This window comes from Rhinoderma darwinii, chromosome 6, assembly GCF_050947455.1.
Source record: "Rhinoderma darwinii isolate aRhiDar2 chromosome 6, aRhiDar2.hap1, whole genome shotgun sequence".
In the NCBI taxonomy this organism is placed as follows: domain Eukaryota; kingdom Metazoa; phylum Chordata; class Amphibia; order Anura; family Rhinodermatidae; genus Rhinoderma; species Rhinoderma darwinii.
Window position 1 is genome coordinate 105191998 of NC_134692.1, and position 24327 is coordinate 105216324.

Genomic DNA, 24327 nt, shown 5'->3' on the forward strand with positions numbered 1-24327 from the left:
ATAAATAAAAATATACATTTTGTGACACCTTTCCTATTAACACGTCAGTCCTGCTGAACTGACTGATACAGGTTTCAGCCCAAGATACAGCTACTCTGTATACAGGATACAAAGCAGCTGTATCACAAGAAGTACAAATAATTTAATAAAAACTAAAAATTGCACTAAACACACTAATACACATTTTATTTAAAAAAATAAAAATAAATCACTTTCGAAAGGTGGGAAAAGCCTTTAAGGCCTCCTTCACACACTTATTTTTTTATTTTTAATCCACATTTTAAAACACATTTAAAAAAACTGAGTGGTGAACATAGCCGTTACGAGGATAAAGGCTCTGTGACATTTATATATCCAGCTTTTTGCCTGCCAGCAATACAAAATATTGTATTTTAATGCTTTTGTGTATTATTTATTTCCTGTTGCTATTCTAGTACCAACCTAATCCCAAGCACTGAAGGAAGATTGTCATCACTTACATCAATTCCTTTCCTCAATGGCCAATTTACCGATCAGTATGTTTTTGTAGATCTGTCACACGACCTTGTACAATAAACAATCACAGCCACTAATGTATTTCTTTACACATAAAAATTCATTAGCAACAGGAATGGTTTTGGGCCCCAGCAACTTGTATATTCATTTTTTATTTTCTAAGACCTGTATCCAGTCCCCTGTGTTATGTGGTGACAGATCCTCTTTAAATAATTGTGATGGTTACGTTGCAATTTTTTTATTATGTATTTATCTATTCAGCCATCACATAATATTCAGGAACAAAAACATGCAGACCAGGGGCAGCAAACAGTCTTATCAGACGTCCATCTCCGTATCCAGCATAAAAGGCAACTCATGGTCAGACTGAATGCAGTAGGACAACCAGGTAAAAGATTTGATGAAACTGCCGCTCCGCTATTTATATTGTATTAAATGTTTCATGGATCGTTGCAGTGCTGTAATATCGCACCAGCTCTTCAATAGCGCCAACCAAGAGCAGGACTGCAGAGGATTTTGTTGGCGTTATTTACCCAGCAGATGTGAAATGTCTCCTTGAGCACTTTCAATGGAGAAACCATATGCACTATTGAAACATCCCATCTTTGTTGTTCTTTTTAGCAATATTATGATTTATATCCTTGAATAAATTACTAATTCAATCTTCATTGACTTATAGCATTGCTGCTTTGTAAACAATTTAACTCATTTTAGTTGTACAATTGTGATTACAAATTTAATAAAGCTGATACAGAGAGTAGGCTGGAGAAATGTGCTCTCTCCACTATCAATCATAGCACAGGAGGATCACACAACACATTTCCATGTATCTTTGACTCTGGAGAATTTCCAGTGCTGTATTTAGTGTCTAGATTCTATTTATCTGTTGCCGACGCATGACGTTTATGCTAGTAATGAGTGGCTGGACATTGCTGCATCATGAGGAGCATTGATGTTAGTTAATTAAAAAACAGTAATGTTAAAAAAAAAAAAAAAACACCCCTGTAAATAAAATTCACACGAATTTACATTTTATTTTTATAATAAATATTATTAGGTATAAGTCCCAAAACACAAAATATACACACATTTGGTATAGTCATGACCGTAACAACCTGCACAAGAAATATAGCGCCATTTATGATCGGTGTATGCTGTAAAAATAACGATGATAAACTGCAACAGGACTGCTTTATTTTTCCTGTATGTTTTTCCAAAATAAAAATGTATTTAAATTAAACACATTGGTAAATGTACCAAAAATATGGCCCCTACATAAAGTTCAACTCCTCCCGCAAAAAACAAGGTCGCATACAGCTACATCTAATAAAAAAGTTATGAGCGCCTGAATGCAAAGTGGAAAGAAATTAAAAATTGTTCTGTCCTCAAGACCAAAATTGGCCGTGTCCTCATGGAGTTATTTCCTGCTTCTCTAGATTCCATTACTGTGATTGCCTATTTGGTCTCACCATTTTGGCTTCTGTATAAGTCTGGACCTTGCATTTCCTTGCCAGACTATTAAGCTTCCTGCTTGTTGTCTAGTTCCACTCTGCCTCACGTTACTACAAATTTCTGTTTATCTGTGTGATGAACTTGGACTATTTACTGACCTCGTCTCTTCCTTAAAGAGGCTCTGTCACCACATTATAAGTGCCCCATCTCCTACATAAGGAGATCGGCGCTATAATGTAGGTGACCGTAATGCTTTTTATTTAAAAAAAACAATCTATTTTCACCACTTTATTAGCGATTTTAGATTTATGCTAATTTTCTCAATGGACAACTGGGCGTGTTGTACTATTGACCAAGTGGGCGTTGTACAGAGGAGTGTATGACGGTGACCAATCAGCGTCATGCACTTCTCTCCATTCATTTAGGCAGCGCATAGGGATCCTTTTAGATCGCTATGTGCTGTCTTATACTAACACATTAACAATACTGAAGTGTTTAGACAGTGAATAGACATTCCACGGGATGTCTATTCACAATCTCTGCACTTCATTACTCTTTCTGTGGTAGTTACAGAAGAGCAAGCGTAATCTCGCGAGATTACGCTGTAAATGAAGTTTACAGCGAGATTACGCTTGCTCTGCTGTAACTACTACAGAAACAGTAACGAAGTGCAGAGATTGTGAATAGACATCCCGTGGAATGTCTATTCTCTGTCTAAACACTTCAGTATCGTTAATGTGTTAGTATAAGACAGCACATAGCGATCTAAAAGGATCCCTATGCGCTGACTAAATGAATAGAGAGAAGTGTATCACGCTGATTGGTCAGCGTCATACACTCCTCTGTACAACGCCCACTTGGTCAATAGTAAAACACGCCCAGGTGTCCATTGAGAAACTCATTAGCATAAATCTAAAATCGCTAATTGGTGAAAAAAGGTTTTTTTTAAATAAAAAACCCTGCTGTCACCTACATTATAGCGCCGATCTCCTTATGTAGGAGATAGGCCACTTATAATGTGGTGACAGAGCCTCTTTAACGTAACTACCTATTGGTGTTTTTTCTGTGTATTGAACCGGGACTGTTACTTGATTACTCTTGCAGTTTGCACACTCCTGCCTAATCGTTTCAGCCACTGGACTCTGAATCTGCCACAGTCCTTGACATCTGGTTAGGGAAAGATGAGGGCATACTTCTGTCCCCAACTGACATTTTGGGGGCAATTTAGTGGGTGCAATTGTTCCTGTTCTTTCAGCTTTGACAGACTGTCCTATGTCTGTTAAAGTTTTACTTTAAAGTATATGTCGATCTAGGGCTGGGCAATTAATTGTAAAAAAAATACTCAACTAAAATTTTGCGCAGAAAACCCGAAGTCATCTTGCGCATTTAGTTTTTTGTTTTTTTTTTAGTTTCAACTGTATCTGCATTCTTAGGATGCAGACACAGCTGAATCCTTTGGCAGCTCATGGAACCATCAGTTCCCTGCTCTACTATTCCTAGTGTGACATCGGCCGTTCATGACTCAGCGCAGACAGGCGTGATGACCTCACTGCCTCGCACTTGTCTGTTCTGAGCAATTAGCAGCTCAGCGCATATGTTTTCAGAGTTCATATACCGGGGTTTCAAGAAGTTTATTTGTCCACGGTCTCCCCAAAGCCCGCCTCATTTACTTATTGTTTAGCCTCAAGGCCCACGCGCCATGGCAAGCGGACAGTGTGCGCGCCAATGGTATATACATGGATGATAGGGGTTATATACCGGGATGATGGTGGGCTGGTATAAACAGGGATGATGGGGGTCCCTGCATATTACCCCCATCATCCCTGTATATAACCTCCATCATCCCAGTATATAGCCCCCATAATTCTTGTTTATATAGCCCCTGTCATTCTTGTGTGTGTTTATATAGCCCCCATTAACTCTGTATACAGGGATGATGGCTGGTTATATATGGTGATGGGGTAATATACAGGTACCCCCCCCCATCATCCCTGTATACGCCAGCCCGCCATTATCCATGTATACAACCACCATCAACCCTGTATATAACCCCCATCATCTGTGTATATACTATTGGGACAAGCACTGCCTGTCTGCCGTGGCGTGTGGGTACTGAGGCTAAACAAGAAGTAAATGGGGCGGGCATTGAGTACACTGCGGACCAAAGGATTTCCTGATCTTCCGCTATATTAAAGCATCTAAAAATATGTGCTGAGCCACACAGACCAGAGAAGCAGAGGGATCTCCTCCACTCGTCATTGGATTGGGGTTAGTTGAGTATGTATTTTATTAGGCACTATTGGGACTGCGTAGGGGCATTATACTGCGTGGAGAAGCTATAAGGGCATAATACTGCGTGTGGGCAGCTATGGGGGCACTATACTGTGTGAGCGGCAGTGTCGGGGTATATTCTATACAGCAACTCAGCGGATCTATATTAATTCAATAGCATGGCATGTAAAAAGGGATGTGACCTAAAACTTTTATTAAACGTAATCGAGGTTACATGTTCAGTTAATCGTGATTTTGATTTAGGTCATCGCCCAGCACTATGTCGATCCCTGAAATCTGCAGCAACCCTATACAGTATGTCACTGATTTCTATTGCATATTTAAAGGGAACCTGTCAGCAGATTTGACACCCATAAACTCTTAATACTGCTAAATGGGGACGGGGAAAAGAAGTTTAAACATTTCCATGTTTGCTATCATAAACCGAGTATGCAGGGGAAAATTATCTTTTATCTTATGCGCTGTGTGCTAATAAACTATTAAAGGAGTTATTTCAAGATCAACATTTATCACCACAGGTTAGGTGGTAAATATCTGATTGCTGGGACCTCCACAATCGCTAGAATGGGTGTCCCGAGCCACCCGTTCCTCTTTTACAGCACCCCCCACAGTAAGGAGACACTTGAATGGAGTGGCTGCCTAACATGCGCCCTGCCGCTCCATTCAATGCCTATGGGGCTGACGGAAACAGCCGAGTACTGAACCTTTGAATGGTGCGGCACTGGGAATGCTTGTCTGCTGCTCCATTCGAAGTTCTCAGGACTATCGGGCAGTGAGGAGGAATAAGGTGCTCGGTACTACTATTTAAATGATTGGTGGGGCCCCAGCGTTTAGACATAGATCACTTATCTGTTTACAGATTCCATTAAATCCTTCGCAATGCAAAGAGTGAGAATCGCGGTAACCTTCACTCCTTAACGACCGCCCCTCGTCTTTTTCACGGCAGGCGGTGCATGTCCTTAGTCTCTAGCAACGTCTATTGGCATCGCTGTAGAAGAGGCTGATGAGCGCTCATCCTCTAACCAGGAGCTGTAACTAACCGCTCCTGATCTTAGAACAGCCTGCTGAATACAGCTGGGGTCGTAAAATATTTGGACCCCAGCTGTTTAACCCTTTGATCGCCGCGGTCCATGACAGCAGCAAGATCAAAGGGAACTCCCCGCTTTGATCTCATCATTGGAAACCCGGTGACTCCATGAAACATCGGGGAATCCCTCTGCAGTCAGCCCTAGGGACCTACAAAGGACCCCAGGACTGTCTGTTCCGTAAGCCTGCTGTTCGGGCACACTATGTGCTGCCCTAACAGCAGCCTGTGTCACAGTGACACAGTATGATGTATTAGCATACAGGAATATGCTAATACATTACAAGTAAAAAATAAAGTTATAAATAAAGTTATCCCTTTAAAGTAACAATAAATTTTATAAATAAAAATCATTATTTTGCATAGAATATATTTGATTGCCCCTACACTAAATAAAAACAAAAAAGCTACACATATTAGGTATCTAAACTACCGTAATAACCTGAAGAATTAATCTAAAGGGTTATTTAGCATGAAACATGAACGGGATAAAAAATAAACAAAAAAAATGCAGAGAATCGCTTTCTCTTATATTCACGCTGTAAAAATTATTATTTTTTCTACCTCCAAACCATGAAAAAAAAAATAATACAATTTCTCCCGCATAAAACAAGGCCTCATACGGCCACGTCAATGAAAAATAAGAAAAAAAATGTTGTTGAAATGCAGAAAGGTAAAAATTGAAAAATGTAGTTGGTCATTAAGACCTTTTCAGGCCCGGTCATTAAGGGGTTATAGGGGTTTTCCAAGATCGCAAGAAAGGAAGGGGGAAAAGCCATAAAACTATAAAAGCCCCATTACTCACCTATTATAACCCCTGGTATACCACCGCAGCCACTCCGGTGCTCTGCGCTGATCTTTGTTTACAGTGATGTTTGCGTATACCCACGTGATAACTGGCCTTAGCGGTCTTGTGCCATATACCAATGAGGCAAGTGATTGGCTACAGCGTGGTGCTACAGCACTCTAAACAAATAACATCGGGGAGCACCACTGCGCTGGAATTCCAGGGAATCTATTCGGTGAGTAATGGATCTTTTATTGTTTTTTGGCAACCCCATTTCATATATTAAATACCTATAACTGTATGTGAAGACAAATCAAATCTCCCAAAAGGGAAAAATAATGACACCAAGTACAGTAAGTAACTTGCAAAAAATATAAATTCTTTATTACAATATACATTAGAACATGTTGGCCATCAGGACCTAAAAACCACAGACAATTAAAATATACAATGTGGAGAACATGAGGCTACTCAGAATGGCCTATATTCAACATTCAATAATACCAGACAGGGTCACTATGACAGTCATGCTATAAATGTACAGTACAAGGATAACCGACACCACAAAATGTGTCTCCAAAAAGCATGCTGAAACAGAACAATGTAATACAGACCCTGTAAAAAATAGTATACACGAGAGACTTGTAGCTAACACTGAAATCTCAGTGTAAATAAAGTGGTATAGAGACCAGGGTATCACCAAAAATCAGAGTAGGTCCCAGAAGCCATACCAACCCGTGTATTGCATGTCAAGCCAAAAATGAGCTCCACAGCAAGAGCCCCGACGCACGTTTCGCGGTAGCTTTTTCAAGGGGTACAAAAAATGTTGTTGAAATGCAGAAAGGTAAAAATTGAAAAATGTAGTTGGTCATTAAGACCTTTTCAGGCCCGGTCATTAAGGGGTTATAGGGGTTTTCCAAGATCGCAAGAAAGGAAGGGGGAAAAGCCATAAAACTATAAAAGCCCCATTACTCACCTATTATAACCCCTGGTATACCACCGCAGCCACTCCGGTGCTCTGCGCTGATCTTTGTTTACAGTGATGTTTGCGTATACCCACGTGATAACTGGCCTTAGCGGTCTTGTGCCATATACCAATGAGGCAAGTGATTGGCTACAGCGTGGTGCTACAGCACTCTAAACAAATAACATCGGGGAGCACCACTGCGCTGGAATTCCAGGGAATCTATTCGGTGAGTAATGGATCTTTTATTGTTTTTTGGCAACCCCATTTCATATATGTTGATTTTTCTCTTCGATTTTCTGTAGATAATTGGGGAGTTGTATGTTTTATATGTGAAAGATTTAAGGATTTTGCCCCATGTAATATTTTATAATGTAGTTTGACAGAAATTATGCATTTTTCTAGTATTCTAAGTAGCTGTCTCTAAGTGATTCTGCACAAGGCTATGATTTATTTATTGTGTTCGTATTGTATGCATTGCTTAGAGTAAATACGTACCAAAGAATAAAAGCAACCAGTTCTGTGCATAGTACTTTTACTGGATGGTCATTACTGCATGTGGAACATGTTGCCTAGTGCTGGTATGGCAGGATGCCTATTTACATCTAATTACAGAACTCGAGTTTCTAACTACACACAGTAGGGCCTTTCGAGGTTGAGAATTGGGTAAATTTAATAAGTAGTATAAGATTGTTCTGGTTTTTTTTCTTTTTTGTTACCTTTTGTAGTTTTTGTTTTTTCTTTTTATGGTCTGTTTTTTTACACAAATATAGTAGAAATTAGTACTATTTGTACCATCCCAGTTAATAATCTCGTTGCCTGCCTTTGAACCTTCTCCAGTTCTCCTATATCCTTTTTAAAATGTGGATCTGAAAACTGAATTCCATATTCAAGATGTGGCCTTACAAGGGATTTATAGAGGAATATTACATTTGAATCACAGGCTTTTATCTCTCTTTTTTTTATAAACCCTAAAATCCTACTTGCTTTTGCAGCTGCTGTCTGACATTGAGTTCTGCTGCTTAGCTTATTTGTTACCAGAATACCCAGGTCCTCCTCTTGATCCATTATCCCAAGTTTTATTCCATTTAATGCTTATGAATTAATGCTATTGTTGCGTCCTAGGTGCATTACTTTACATTTAGGCGTGATTCACACGAACGTGGCGTTTTTGCGGACGCAAAAACACAGCGTTTTGTGCGCGCAAAAACCACTTGACAGCTCCGTGTATGATGCGCGGCTGCATGATTTTCACGCAGCCGCCATCATAGAGAGCATCATAGAGATGAGTCTAGTCGACGTCAGTCACTGTCCAGGGTGCTGAAAGAGTTAACTGATCGGCAGTTAACTCTTTCAGCACCCTCGAAAGTGAATGCCGATCACAATATCGAGAAACCTGTTAAAAAAAAAAGAAAAAGTTCGTACTTGCCGAGAACTTCCCTCCCGGCCGTTGCCTTGGTGACGCGTCCTTGGTGACGCGCCTCTCTTGACATCTGGCCCCACCTCCCTGGATGACTCTACAGTCCATGTGACCGCTGCAGCCTGTGCTTGGCCTGTGATTGGCTGGAGCTGTCACTTGGACTGAATTGTCATCCCGGGAGGTGAGACTGGAGGAAGAAGCCGGGAGTTATCGGTAAGTCAGAACTTCTTTTTTTTTTACACGTTCATGTATATTGGGATCGGAAGTCACTGTCCAGGGTGCTGAAACAGTTTAACTCTTTCAGCACCATGGACAGTGACTATCTCCTGACGTCGCGTACCGGAAATTTTTTTGCCCGGTTCGGCCAAAACTTGTTCGGCCGAACTCGGTGAAGTTTGGTTCGGTTGTCCGGGTTCGCTCATCTCGAAGACACTCCGTTTGGATGTTTTGCACGCATCACGCACCCATTGAAGTCAATGGGTGCATGAAAACCACGAATGCCGCACGGAAGCACTTCCGTGCGAACTGCGTGATTCGCGCAAGAGCTGTCAAAAGGGTGAATGTAAACAGAAAAGCACCACGTGCAAATCACGCGCGTTGCGCGGACGTTTTTCCCGTTCGTCTGAATAAAGCCTAATCAACATTACATTTAATCTGCCATGTTTTTGCCCACGCTGCCAGCTTATCTAGGTCTTTCTGTAATATATTTTATAGTCAAGCTGAGTTTTAAATATCCCATAAAGTTTTGTATCATCAGCAAAAACTGACACATTTGCTATCAATCCCACCCACAAGGTCATTAATAAAGAGATTAAAAATAATGTTTTCTGAAATATCACTCTTTTATTTGAAGGATCTGGGTGTACCTTTTTTTATGTTATTTTTGGTTGGGTTTACTTGCTTATCATTGAGTGTCTTCATACCACATGGGGCGGTTAACTTTTCTACGCTAGTTTTCTAGCATAGAAATGTCAAATACGGCCCAACAGTCACAAAAAATTTGACTATGGGATGGGTGCCTTTTAATAAACTTGTCGCATGTTACTCTTGGTTGCTCAAGACTGGCATAGTCTTAATACATCCCCCTAATGTAGTTCTTTTTCCTGTTCAAAATTATTAATTTGTGAGTTCTTCTTTTGCATGCGCTGCTCTTGTATGATGGCCGTATGATAAGTTTGAGACGATTAATTGAACATGTAACCTCGCTTTACGATTAATGAACGATTTAGACCACACCTCTTTTTACATACCTTGCCCCCTATTTGCATGCTACACCATTGAATTAATATTTAGTGTATGGTAGAACAGGGACCTTAAGGCTCCCTGCTCTACCATTGGTTTCAACTGTATCTGCGTCCTGAGGACACACATACAACTGAAACTGTAAAAAACGTAATCGAAGAACCAGATTTCCGCAAGATGACTGTTATTTGCGCTGAATTTCGGTTTTATTTTGATTAATTGCCCAGCCCTAGACTGTACCTAACAATAAGGGCCAAAGCCATCAGCTGATCTGTGTTGACCAGCATAGTCACACAGTAATATACTGCAAAACCAGGAGTTTTGTAAGGAGTATAACAGATTGAAAATAACGTATTCTGTCTTACTATAAGGCTGGGTTCACACACAGTTTTTTGCAGGAGGAAAATCTGCCTCAAAAATCAGTTTGGAATTTTGAGGCAGATTTTCCTCTTCCCGCACGCACGCCATTGAGCGCCGCGGGCATAAAACGCCGCGAAATATGCTTTCTCTGCCTCCCATTGATGTCATTTGGAGGTCGGAGGCGTAAACGCCCGAAAATAGGGCATGTTCCTTCTTTTTCCCGCCAGCCTTTTTGTCATCTCGCGGAAAAAAAAACGCCTCTGCCTCCCATTGAAATCAATGGGAGGCATTTTTGGACGTTTCTTGGCACATTTTGCGGCGCTTTTTCCACGTAAAAAAACTCAGTGTGAACTCCCCCTAATAGTGTGATGTTTACAATATAAGGGTATGTTCACACGGCGGGGGTCCGTAACGGCTGAAATTACGGGGATGTTTCATCCTGAAAACATCCCCGTAATTTCAGCCGTACCGGCATGTGCAGGCGCTTGAACGCCGCGTCAATTACGGCCGTAATTAGCGCTGCTATTCATTGGAGTCAATGAATAGCGGCTCCAATTACGGCCAAAGAAGTGACAGGTCACTTCTTCTACGCGGGCGTCAATTTACGCGCCGTCATTTGACAGCGGCGCGTAAATATACGCCTCGTGTGAACAGACAAACGTCTGCCCATTGCTTTCAATGGGCAGATGTTTGTCAGCGCTATTGAGGCGCTATTTTCGGGCGTATTTCGGGGCAAAAACGCCCGATTTACGTCCGTATATAGGCCGTGTGAACATACCCTAAGGGTCCTAAAAGAAGGAAAGCTGCCCATACACTTTAGATACCGGTCTTCTAACCGCTATTCCTCTCGACTCACCCATATATGTATGGTCGACTCAGCTGAGAATACATCTTTATTTCAGTCGGGTTAGGGGAATAAACTTCTGCCAGACACCTGGCAGCAGTTTATTTGCAACGAGAATGAAGGGTCGAAATCCATGTTGAAATCCATTATGCCCCATTCTTCTTTCCTCTGACATGTTCCATCCCAGAGGGGTGGGGACACCCCCATACACATTAGTTAGGAGGTCCACTAAATCTAATGTGTATGACCACCTTTTAACCCCTTCCCGCTCCTTGACGTACTATTACGTCATGGCAGCTGTATCGTTCGCGCTCCATGACGTAATAGCACGTCACGGGAGTAACGGCCGTTTCGGCCGTCCTCCCGACACATACAGGAGCTGTGACACTGCTGTCTTGTTCAGCAGCTGTCACAGCTCCTACAGCGGGGACCGATCGCTGTGTCCCCGCTGATTAACCCCTTAAAAGCCGCGTTCTATAGAGATTGCGCCTTTTTAGGGGTTATGATGCCATCGCCGGCCTGCTACGCGATAGCGGCCGGCGATGGTGACTATGGCAACCGGACACCAAACAATGGCGTCCGGCTATGCCATAGACGGAAGCCTAGTGGGTCCTGACAACGTCAGGACCCACTATGCTTGCTGTCAGTGAGTAGCTGACCGTTCTAATACACTGCACTACGCATGTAGTGCAGTGTATTAGAATAGCGATCAGGGCCTCCTGCCCTCAAGTCCCCTAGTGGGACAAAGTAATAAAGTAAAAAAAAAGTTAAAAAAAGATGTGTAAAAATAAGAAAATAAAAGATTTAAAAGTAATAAAAGTAAAAATCCCCCCTTTTCCCTTATCAGTCCTTTATTGTTAATAAAAATATATAAACAAACAAATAAACTATACATAATTGGTATCGCCGCGTCCGTAACGGCCTGAACTACAAAATTATTTAGTTATTTATCCCGCACGATGAACGCCGTAAAATAAAATAATAATAAACCGTACCACAATCACAATTCTTTGGTCACTTCACCTCCCAAAAAATGGAATAAAAAGAGATCAAAAAGTCGCATGTACCTAAAAATGGTACTGATCGAAACTACAGTTCGTTACGCAAAAAATAAGTCCTCGCACGGCTTTATTGATTGAAAAATAAAAACGTTATGGCTCTTAGAATAAGGTAACACAAAAAGTGAATGATTGTTTACAAAACGTATTTTATTGTGCAAACGCCATAAGACATAAAAAAAAACTATAAACATCTGGTATCGCCGTAATCGTATCGCCCCGCAGAATAAAGTGAATATTTTATTTATAGCGCACGGTGAACGCTGTAAAAAAAAAAGAATAAAAAAACAATAGTAGAATTGCTGTTTTTTAGTCACCACGCCACCTAAAAATAGAATAAAAACTGATCAAAAAGCCCCATGCACCCCAAGAAAACTACAATGGATTCCTCAAGGGGTCTAGTTTCCAAATTGGGGTCACTTTTGGGGGGTTCCCAATGTTTTGGCACCACAAGACCTCTTCAAACCGGACATGGTGCCTAATAAAAAAGAGGCCTCAAAATCCACTAGGTGCTCCTTTGCTTCGGAGGCCGGTGCTTCAGTCCATTACCGCCCGAGGGCCACATGTGGGATATTTCTAAAAACTGCAGAATCTGGGCAATAAGTATTAATTTGCGTTTCACTGATAAATCCTTTTGTGTTATAAAAAAAATTGTATAAAGAGGATTTTCTGACAAAAAAAAAAAGTAAATTTCACCTCTACTTTGCTCTAAATTTTTGTGAAACACCTAAAGGGTTCATAAACTTTCTAAATGCTGTTGTGAATACTTTGAGGGGTCTAGTTTCTAAAATGGGGTATTTCATAGGGGTTTCTAATATATGGGCCCCTCAAAGCAACTTCAGAACTGAACTGGAACCTAAAAAAATAAATGAGGCAATACTTCGCTTCTTACATTATACTGATAATGAGCCATGCCCACCCCGAGATGACCCCAGTTTTGACCGTTTGTATAAACGGAGACCCCTATTAGACCGTTCCAGTGCCTGGTTTTCCCCAGCATACACCCCGAGAAGTGTATTTCTATTGATGAGTCCCTGGTACATTTTAAAGGGAGGGTTCAATTCCGCGAGTACCTGCCGGGTAAGAGGGCAAGGTATGGCGTGAAGATGTATAAGCTGCGAGAGTGCATCAGGGTATACCTACAGGTTTAGGATATATGAAGGAAAGGCTACCCCCAAACCAGACTGCATCCTGGACTACAATAGGTACATGGGAGGGATGGACTTGTAAGATCAAGCCCTGAAGCCCTACAGCGCTATGCGGTGTGGTATAAGAAGCTGGCCGTGCACATCATACAGATGACTTTGTACAATGCGTACGTGCTACGTCGATGTGCAGGCCAGACGGGAACTTTCCTGGAATTTCAAGAGGTGATTATCAAGAACCTAATCTTTAGGGACCAAGAAGGGGGGGCACCCAGTACTTCTGGAAGCGGGGCCACACGCATCGTACCAGGGCGGCAACACTTTCCAGGGGAAGTTCCCCAAACTGGCAAGAAGGGAAAAAGTCAAAAGAGGTGCAAAGTCTGCTATAAGAGGGCGATAAGGGATGACACAATATATCAATGTGACACGTGTCCCGAATAACCAGAGCTCTGTATGAAAGAGTGTTTTAAAATTTATCATACATTCCTTGGTTTATAATTTACCCCAATTTTACTTACCCTGATGCACTCCGCACAGCTTATCCCCCCTCGTCTTTCACCTCTGAGCCCTGCTGTGTGCCCAGGCAGCTGATAACAGCCACATGTAGGGTATTGCCATACCCGGGAGAACCCACATTACAGTTTATGGGGTGTAGGTCTCCGGTCAAAATGCTCACTACACCTCTAGATGAATGCCTTAAGGGTGTAGTTTTTAAAACGGGGTCACTTCTTGCGGGTTTCAACTGTACTGGTACCTCAGGTGCTTCTGCATACATGACTTCGCACTAGAAAGTCCCCAGTAGGCCAAATGGTGGTCCTTTCCTTCTGAGCCCTCCCATGGGCCCAAACGGCAGTTTATCACAACAAATGGGGTATTGCGGCCCTCAGAACAAATTGCGCAACAGAATGGGGTATTTTGTTTCTTGTGAAAATAAGAAATTTTCAGCCAAAACTACATATTATTTGAAAAAAATAATTTTGTTTTCATTCCCAGCCCAATTCAAATTAGTTCTGTGAAAAAACTATGGGGTCAAAATAGTCACAACACCCATAAATGAATTCCTTGAGGGGTGTCGTTTCCAAAATGGGGTAATTTGTGATTGGTTTCTATTGCTTTGATAGCTCTGGGGCTCTGCAAATGCGACATGGCACCCGAAAACCAATCCAGCAAAATCTGGACTCCAAAGAACACACAGCGCTCCTTTCCTTCTGAGGCCTCCCATGGCCCCAAACGGCAGTTTATTGCCACAAATGGGGTATTGCTGCACTCAGGAGAAATTGGGCAACAAAATTGAGCATTTTGTTCCCTGTGAAAATAAGAAATTTTGATAAAAAATATTATTTTATTAAATGAATTCCTTGAGGGGTGTAGTTTCCAAAATGGGGTAACTTTTGGTGGGTTTCCATTGCTTTGATACCCCTGAGGCTCTGCAAATGCGACATGGCACCCGAAAACCAATCCAGCAAAATCTGGACTCCAACAAACATATAGCGCTCCTTTCCTTCTGAGCCCTCCCATGGGCCCAAACGGCAGTTTATCACCACAAATGGGGTATTGCCGCACTCAGGACAAATTGGGCAACAAAATGGGGTATTTTGTTCCCTGTGAAAATAAGAAATTTTGATCACAAATGACATTTTATTGGAAAAAATGACATTTTTTTTCATTTCACAGCCCAATTCAAATACGTGCTGTGAAAAAACTGTGCGGTCAAAATGGATTCCTTGAGGGGTGTAGTTTCCAAAATGGGGTCACTATTGGGGGATTCCTACTGTTTTGGCACCTCAACACCTCTTCAAACCTGGCATGCTGCCTAAAATATATTCTAATAAAAAAGAGGACTCAAAATGCACTAGGTGCTTCTTTGCTTCTAGGGCTTGTGTTTTAGTCCACGAGCGCAGTAGGGCCACATGTGGGACATTTCTAAAAACTGCAGAATCTGGACAATACATATTTAGTAGTGTTTCTCTGGTAAAACCTTCTGTGTTACAGAAAAAAAAATGAATAAAATTGAAGTTCCGCAAGAAAAATGAAATTTGCAAAGTTCACCTCCGCTTTGCTTTAATTCCTGTGAAATGCCTGAAGGGTTAAAAAACTTTCTAAATGCTGTTTTGAATACTTTGAGGGGTCTAGTTTTTAAAATGGGTTGTTTTATCAGGGTTTCTAATACATAGGCCCCTCAAAGCCACTTCAGAACTGAACAGGTACCTTAAATAAAAGGCATTTGACATTTTCTTAAAAATATGAGAAATTGCTGTTTATGTTCTAAGCTTTGTAACGTCCAAGAAAAATAAAAGAATGTTCAAAAAACTATGCCAATCTAAAGTAGACATATGGGAAATGTGAACTAGTGACTATTGTGGGTGGTATAACCGTCTGTTTTACAAGCAGATGCATTTAAATTCTGAAAAATGCAATTTTTTCAAAATTTTCTCTAAATTTTGCAATTTTTCACCAATAAACACTGAATATATCGACCAAATTTTACCACTAACATGAAGCCCAATGTGTCAAGAGAAAACAATCTCAGAATCGCTTGGGTAGGTTTAAGCATTCCCACGTTATTACCACATAAAGTGAAATATGTCAGATTTGAAAAATGGGCTCTGAGCCTTAAGGCCAAAACTAGGCTGCGTCCTTAAGGGGTTAAAGGGGTTGTCTAGTTTCAGCAAATAATGTTGCTTTTATTTGTATGATTAAAAGTTATACAGTTTTCCAATCTGGATGCACAACTCATTACAGTATGTGTATCAGGGATGTGCCTTCTAACAGTCCCATTACCTTGTGTGTCCATCACATGACCATGGACAGAATTTTATCCCTGGAAGTAAACATCACAATTCCTACTGAATAATAACGGAGATATTGAAAACCATGAGGAATTAATAGAGAAAGTGTTTTGAAAAATTGTATAACTTTTAAACAAACATACAAATAAAATATTAATTTGCTGAAGCCAGACAACCAGACTGCTGCAGTGTGATTAACATATCTGGTCTAAAGTCCTGTTACATTGTCCTTTTTCTGGGAGAATACGGTGCATGGTAAACGATCATACACTCTGGCCTAAGTTGTTTACCTTGATGGTAGCCATCTATTAAACTTTGAGTACTAGAATCCGAAATAACCCTATAAGCATCTGTTAAGATCTGTTTGACAGATCTGTTTCTTTTTACCCCGTTGACTTGTTATGGGTCCGTCAGCATCAAATTACTGGGTAGAATACCGGAGCATGCTATGATATTCTGACAGTCCGTGAGCAACAAAAATCTGACATAAGGCAAGTCTGAACAGAGCCTTACATGAATACTTCGGTTTTTGTTTAGTAATATTTAAATACTTTATTCTATTGTGAATTTATTAGATTTTATGTTTCCTCTTCAGTTTTCAAAACCGAATTTAAGATCCTTTGGGAAAATCATATGTTAGAAACTGAAATTAATAAGGAAGAAAACCGCATAGGTGATGAAAATGGATCTAGAGAAACAATGTCACGTGATGTGAAGGAAATGGGAGCTGTGCTTGATGATGATGGGGATCTGGAAGTCCAGAGAAGACCACTATCTCCTGACAGACCTGAATCTCCAGCTTGTATTCGGGATGTTGTGTGTCCAACTATTCTTACAATAGGGAGTGAAGAGAACTACAAGGAAGAGTCTTCATGTAATTCTCAAGATGTGATTACAATAGGTAAGGAGTATATTGCATAAGTATGTAATGTTATTTGCCTCCCCTACCTTATTTACTTAAAACATGTTTAGTAGGTTTAAAGGGGTTTTCCAGGACTTTTATATTGATGACCATCCTTAGGACAGGTCCTCACTATCAGATCGGAGGGAGTCCGACTCCCGACACCTACACAGATCAGCTGACTGAAGATGGTAGCGGCTGTGCCTGGGATTGCAGCTCATTCTTATTCATTGTAATGCGACTGGGCTAAAGAGATCTGCAATCCCAGACACAGCCACTACAAGTGTGTACGGTGCTGTGCCTAGTAATCTATGAAGAGGCCCCAGCATTTGTCGCAGCGGCCCCTTCAGTCAGCTGATCAGTGGGGGGTACGTGAAGTCAGATAGCCCTAAGAATAAACCATCAATAGAAAAGTCTCTGAATACCCCTTTAAGTGGGATTCCCACTGAGCAAACATTTATTGAATAATCAAACCTATAATCACTGCATTTGATTCCATTATTTGGACATTTTAAATCCCAATATATCACAGAGCTGTACTCCTACAGAATAGATGAAAACCGATACAAGACAGAGTCTATAAGTTCAATAAAAATAAATACTTTATTTAATTTCTTAAAAGTTTAACTAGATATATAAAAATGTATCCACACTGATGAACAGAAAAGGTCACTACGCCAGGAATGTCATATATCAACACTATACAGAGCTATCTATCGTCAATACATATAATAAGATAACTACTAAGGTGCAGTATGTACAGTGTGACAAGCCGTTGTTTAGTGGTAGTCTACTTCTTTTTTTTTTCCTTTTTCGTTTTTGGTGTCAGTTGCACATGTATTGTTTTTTAAAACCGGTTTGATCTAAAAAGTTTTGTCTTTCCTTTTTATAATCTTCTTCTCTTTACCACTTGTATTGGCAAAATTTTTTGTAGCAAAACAGTCACTGTAACTAATGGATTTAAAGTACACTAATTAGAGAAGTCATGCGCTGCCCCTCCAGTCCTGCCGTAGGCATAACTGTTCATCAGTTTTGCCTGGAGTGTTCCTTTTTAATTCTGATTTAAACGGTTTGTCTGGGCATGGAGCTGTTTTTCATACCGATGACCTATCCAAAGGATAGGTCATCAGTGTATGGCCGGTGAGGGTCTGCACCGATTAGCTGTGGCGGCTGCCTCCGGCACCACAAGTTGTTCGTCGTCATGTTTATGTGGGTTAGTTGCATTCTTCTTAAGTTGTGTTTACCATTTTATTGAAGCGAAAAATAAAGTATTGTTCTTCCATTTTTCCCTTACACAAAGTCCATAAAGATTATTTAAAAAACTCCTATAATCCAGCACCTGTTTAGCGTACAAAACTGTTTTACTAATCTATGGCTACGTTTTCGGTGGAAATGCTATTAAATTATTCTGAACTAAATGTACCCCATTGTATAGTTATTGCAAAGATACTGTGTGCTTTTTGTTATTCCCTGTTAATCAGTGTGTTGCTGCTTTTTATCAGTACCTAAACAGCATGATGGACCACTGCCATCATCTTTCACTACAGATTTGCTGGCAGCACATCAGAAGATGAATTTCTGCATCTGTATGCTATACGGTATTCCTGAGGCGCACACACTAAAAGATAAAATATTCCAATGTAAACTTTGTACCGGATGAGATTAATTGGTGTAATGACCGTGAATTTTGAATGCAGACTTATTTCAATATATGAAATACAAATTGCTACTGTCCTCTAATCTTAATCCAACAGGTCTCACATTTAGTAGTCTATAGCATGATATTCGTTCCTATCAAGAAATTTATTTGTCTTAGCATTGACAGCTTTCAATCCATGCCCTATGGGTTGGCAGGTATCCTCCATTTATGACTTGTATAGTTCTTGACCACCCCTATCTTTTGAAATGAAAGCATTTAATCCCTTCCTGCTCCTTGACGTATTAGGTCATAAGTGCATCGTTTGAGCTCGATGACCAAATAGTACGTCACGGGAGGATCGGCCGTCGTCCCGGCACATACAGGAGCTGTGACAACTGTCTCGTACGGCAGTTGCCGCAGCTCTTTCAGCGGTGATCGATCGCGGTGTCCACGCTGATTAACCACATAGAAGAGATAAAAAAGTTGCATGTACCTAAAAATTGTACTGATCGAAACTACAGTTCGTTACGCAAAAAACAAGTCCTCACACGGCTTTATTGATGGAAAAATAAAAAGTAATGGCTCTTAGAATAAGGCAACACAAAAAGTAAATGATATTTTATAAAAATTATTTTATTTTGCAAACGCCATAAGACGTTAAAAAAAACAACTATAAACATATGGTATCGCACCATGGAATAAAGTGAATATGTGACTCATAGTGCACAGTGAACGCTGTAAAAAAAAAAAAAAAGGAATCAAAAAACAATAGTAGAATTGCTGTTTTTTAGTCACCACGCCTCTTAAAAAAAATAGAATAAAGACTGATCAAAAAGTCGCATGCACCCCATGAAAACTACAATGAATTCCTCAAGGGGTCTAGTTTCCAAAACAGGGTCACTTTAAAACGGGTTTCCCCTGTACTGGTACCTCAGAAGCTCTGCAAATGAGATATGGCGACATGGCCCTGCCGTTTGTCCAACCAGCAGTTTATGACCACATATGGGGTATTGCCGTAATCGGGTGCCTTTTGTCCTTTATTCCTTGTTAAAAATTAAAAATTTGTGGAATTAGGATGTGCAATTGAAAAGCACTTTTTTCCAATAAAAGGTACAAAATGCAGCAAAAAAAACACCTGTGGGGTCTAAATGCTCACTTTACCTCTCTATGAGCTCCTTGAGGGGTGTAGTTTGCCAAATAGAGTCACTTTTTGGGGGTTTCCACTGGTTTGGAACCACAAGACCTCTTCAAACCGGACATGGTGCCTAATGAAAAGGAGGCTTCAAAATCCACTAGGTCCTTCTTTGCTTATGAGACCTGTGCATTAGCACACTAGGGCCACATGTGGGATATTTCTAAAAACTTCAGAATCTGGGCAATAAATATTGAGTTGTGTTTCCCTGGTAAAACCTTCTGTTTTACAGAAAGAAATTGAATAACAAAAAAAAGAAATTTGTAAATGTCACCTCTACATTGCTTTGATTTCTGTGAAACTGTAAAGGATCTGCCAGACACCGCTTCTGTGTCGACGCCCGTGGGTAATCAGTCTGCACCTGCTCCTAAGTCTGAGAGAGTGACACGATCTTCTACCAGTCAGGCTGGGAGGCTGAGGAGTGGGAGAGCCTATCACAGCCTGACCAGACTGAGCTAGCTCCCGCTCTCTGTCTATTTATACCTGCATTTCCTGCTCCTCCTTTGCCTGTGATTCTTTTCTGTTTCCTGGCTCTGCTTCTCCTGCTATGATTATTGACCTTGCTTCATTTTTGACCCTGGCTTTACTGACTACGCTCCTGCTCTGCGATTTGTACCTCGTGCACTCCTGGTTTGACTCGGCTGGTTCACTACTCTTGTTGCTCACTGTGTTGCCGTGGGCAACTGCCCCATTTCCCTTAGCTTCTGTGTACCCTTGTCTGTTTGTCTGTCGTCCACTTATTGAGCGTAGGGACCGTCGCCCAGTTGTACGCCGTCGCCTAGGACGGGCCGTTGCAAGTAGGCAGGGACTGAGTGGCGGGTAGATTAGGGCTCACCTGTCAGTCTCCCTACCCCGTCATTACAGAAACGCTTGTATTTTTATCTGTGATCTTCTTAGTTTCCCCTGGAGATAAGAGGCAGCAGCGCCCCCCCCCTGTAATAAAATACGTACTTTGGATGGGCTGAACATGCATGTTAATTGGGCAGACGAGACTGACAGCGGTCTCAAGTCTGTGGCCAGACTTGGCTCTAGAATCAAGACCAATATATAAACATAGAAAACCAGAGCAAAATGTAGATTTACTAAACCGTGTAAATTTAGACCAGGAAGTCAGAATATGTGCAAAATTTATCGCAATGGCGCATGCTTTATGATACATTTGGCACATCTTGCTAGACATGTTAAACACTTTTCTCTTATTTATACCACTTTATGGTTGGCTCAGTTTATGACCGTTTTTTGGGCCAAAATTTTGGTGCAAATCGTGGTGTACATCAGCGATTTTAAGCCACGCCCAGTTGCTATACTACACCTTTTTCGGCAGGGATTCATAGGAGGCTGTCAGTATAACGTTATACTGCAATACAATACCATTGCAGTATATCATGTAAGCGATCCACCGATTGATGGTTCAAGTCCCTAGGGGAACTTCTAAAAAAAAACTGTAAAATTCCATTTTTTTTTCTTTTTTAAAAGTACAAAAAAAATATTTACATTTGCTATAGCCGTAGTCGTATCAACACATAGAATAAAGAACACACAGTTTTTACTGAACGAAGAACACTGTAAAAACGAAACTACGTGATTGTGATGGAGCGGGCTCAGAGGCTGAGTCATCACGAGCGGGTGACATCCCGCTATAACGGCAAGGCTCCGATCCTGCTGATTAACCCATTAGATGCAGCGATCAAGCGATCGCTGCATCTAGGTGGTTTATAGGATGTCGGCATCCCTGCGTCGCGGTCGCCGGGATGCCAGTGGTTGCTATAGCAACCGGAGGCCTAACAATGGCCTCCTGGTCTGCCAAACACGGAAGCCTTTTAGGCCCCGCCTGTCGGTGGGGCCTAACGGGCTTACTATCAGGGGCAAGAAGATGGCTCAGAAGCGGGTGTCCGCTGTATATTACAGCTAATATCCTGCTGTAACGGCCAGGACCAGAGCTAGCCTCCGATCCGGCCGAATAACCCCTTAGATGCAGCGATCAAAAGAGATCGATGCATCTAGCTGGTTAGATCGCACCCAATTGTTGCTATGGCAACGATCTGCACCCGCGTAGGTGCCGATGGTTGCTATGGTCTGCATAGTATGAAAGCCTATTAGTCCCCGCCCGCAGGCGAAGCCTAATAGGCTTTTTGTCAGTGAGTATCTGACCGCTTTAATACACTGCACTATGTAGGTAGTGCAGTGTATTAAAATAACGATCAGGGCTTCATGCCCTCAAGTCCCCTAGTGGGACAAAAAAGAAAGTTAATTAAAATGTAAAAAAGTTTAAAATAAAAAAAATCAATAACTGCCTTTTTTTTCCCAGAATAGGCCTTTTATTATAGGAAAAAACTCAAAACATAAAAAAAAGTACACCGTTGGTATCGCCGTGTCCGTAACGACCCAAACTATAAAGATATTACGTTCTTTTCCCCGCATGGTAAACACCATAACTAAATAAAATAAAAAACAAATTCCAGAATCGCTGTTTTTTGTTCACCACCCCTCCCAAAACCTGGAATAAAAAGTGATCAAAATGTTGCATGGTTCCAAAATTGTACCAATAAAAACTACAGTCCTTCCCGCAAAAAACAAGCCCTCTTACGCCTTTTTTGACGAAAAAATAAAAAACATGGCTCTCAGAATATTCTGATACAAAAAATTATTTAAAAAAGTTATTTTATTGTGCAAACGCTGTAAAATATATAAAAAAAACTATATAAATATGGTATCGGTATAATCGTATCAGCCCGCAGAATAAAGTAAATATGTAATTTCTAGCGCACGGTGAATGCTGTAGATAAAAAGAATAAAAAACTTTGTCAGAATCGCTTGTTTTTGTTGCCCTTTCTTGCCAACAAATGGAATAAAAAGTGATAAAATACCCCAAAATGGTACCAATGAAAACTACAGATTGTTCCTGCAACAAATAATCCCTCACACCGCTCCGCTGGAGAAAAAAATTAAAAAAGTTCTGGCTCTCAGAATATGGTGATTGGGCGCCATTTATCAGTGCAACACCGGCCACATATCTGCAGATTATTATTTATTTACTTCATTATTATACCCTCTTATTATGCCCTGATGTACTCCGCACAGATTACATATGCCCCCACATTATAAACTATAATACCATCATACCCCAAACAGAACTATTACCAAGAAAAATCTGAGCTCCAAAAGCCAAATGGCGCTCCCTCCCTTCTGAGCCCTAGTGTTCCAAAACAGCAGTTAATGTCCACATACATGGCATCCCCATACCCAGGAGAACCCGCTTAAAAGTTTGAGAAATTTGTCTGCAGTTGCACAAACTGAGCACAACAAATTGGGCACTAAAATTGCATATCCCTGGTAAATTACAATTTTCACTTTGCACCATCCCCTGAGCGTTCATTTCTAATAAGTAAAAAAAAAAACTGGGGTCAAAATGCTCTCTACACCCCTTAAAATATGCCTCGAGGGGTGCAGTTTCCAAAATAGTGGTCACTACTTGGGGTTTGTTTTACTACTTGACCTCAGAGTCCTTCAATTTTGGGTCAATGCTGTAAAAATCACGAAAATGCCGCAAATGCGCATGGTGCTCTTCAATTCTAAAACAGCAGTTTAGGGCCACACATGGGGTATTGCCATACCCGGGAGAAATTGAGTAACAAATTGTGTGGTGTTTTCTCTCCTATTACCCCTTATGAAAAAAAAAAAAAATGGGAACTAAAACTACATATTTTTGGAAAAAATGTAATTTTTCATTTTCACTGTCTAATAAAATCTTTGAAACACCTGTGGGGTCAAAATTCTCACTACACCCCTAGATGAATGCCCTGGGGTGTAGTTTCCAAAATTGGGCCACTTCTCAGGGGTTTCTACTGTACTGGTACCTCAGGTGCTCTGCAATGGCACCTAAAAACAAATCAAGCAAAGTCTTCATGCCAAGTAGTGCTCCTGCCATTCTGAGCCCTGCCGTTTGTCCAAACAGAAGTTTTGTTACCACATATGGGGTATTGCCATACTCAGGAGTAATTGCTATACAAATGCTGGGGTGCCTTTTCCCTTTTATTCCTTGTAAAAATTTGAAAAGTCCTATGTTTTCTCAGAAAAAAAAGTAGATTTTCATCTTCACAGACTAACTCCAATCAATTCCGCAAAAAAACCTGAGCGGTCAAAATGCTCATAATACCCTTAGAAAAATTTCTTGAGGCATGTAGTTTCCAAAATGGGGTCACTTTTGGGGGGGTTTCCACTGTTGGTTCCTCCAGCGCGTTGCAAACGCGACATAGCACCGAAAACCATTCCAGCAAAATCTGCGCTTCAAATCCAAATGGCGCTCCGTCCTTCTGAGCCCTGCCGTGGGTCTAAACAGCAGTTTATTACCACATATAGGGATGTCACGATACCAGAATTTGGACTTCGATACCGACACTTCGTGTAGTATTGCGATTTCGATACCGAAACGATACTTTGCCAACAGAAATAAAAAAATTAGAAAAAAAGTTCTTCCATTTTCTGGTGAGGCGTGAGCTGTGATGAATTTTGAATGTGCCTCACATAGTAATTAACCCCATCATGTTTCTCAGTCATAATGGGTTAATGTGTGAGGTACATGATGGGGTTAATTACTATTAATGTGAGGCACATGAAGGTTAAATTCATCCCACCTCGTGCCTCACAATAAGTGAAAGAAAGC

The 24327-nt window shown here is 40.9% G+C and overlaps 1 protein-coding gene across 1 annotated transcript in view; it reads left to right on the top strand.

Moving 5' to 3' along the window:
* Positions 1-24327, top strand: part of METTL22 (methyltransferase 22, Kin17 lysine) — a 228847-nt gene that overhangs the window by 29525 nt on the left and 174995 nt on the right. The window contains exons 2-3 of the mRNA XM_075831314.1: positions 757-883; positions 16528-16833. Coding sequence (XP_075687429.1) covers positions 757-883; positions 16528-16833 — 433 coding nt within the window. The remainder of the gene's footprint in view (positions 1-756; positions 884-16527; positions 16834-24327) is intronic.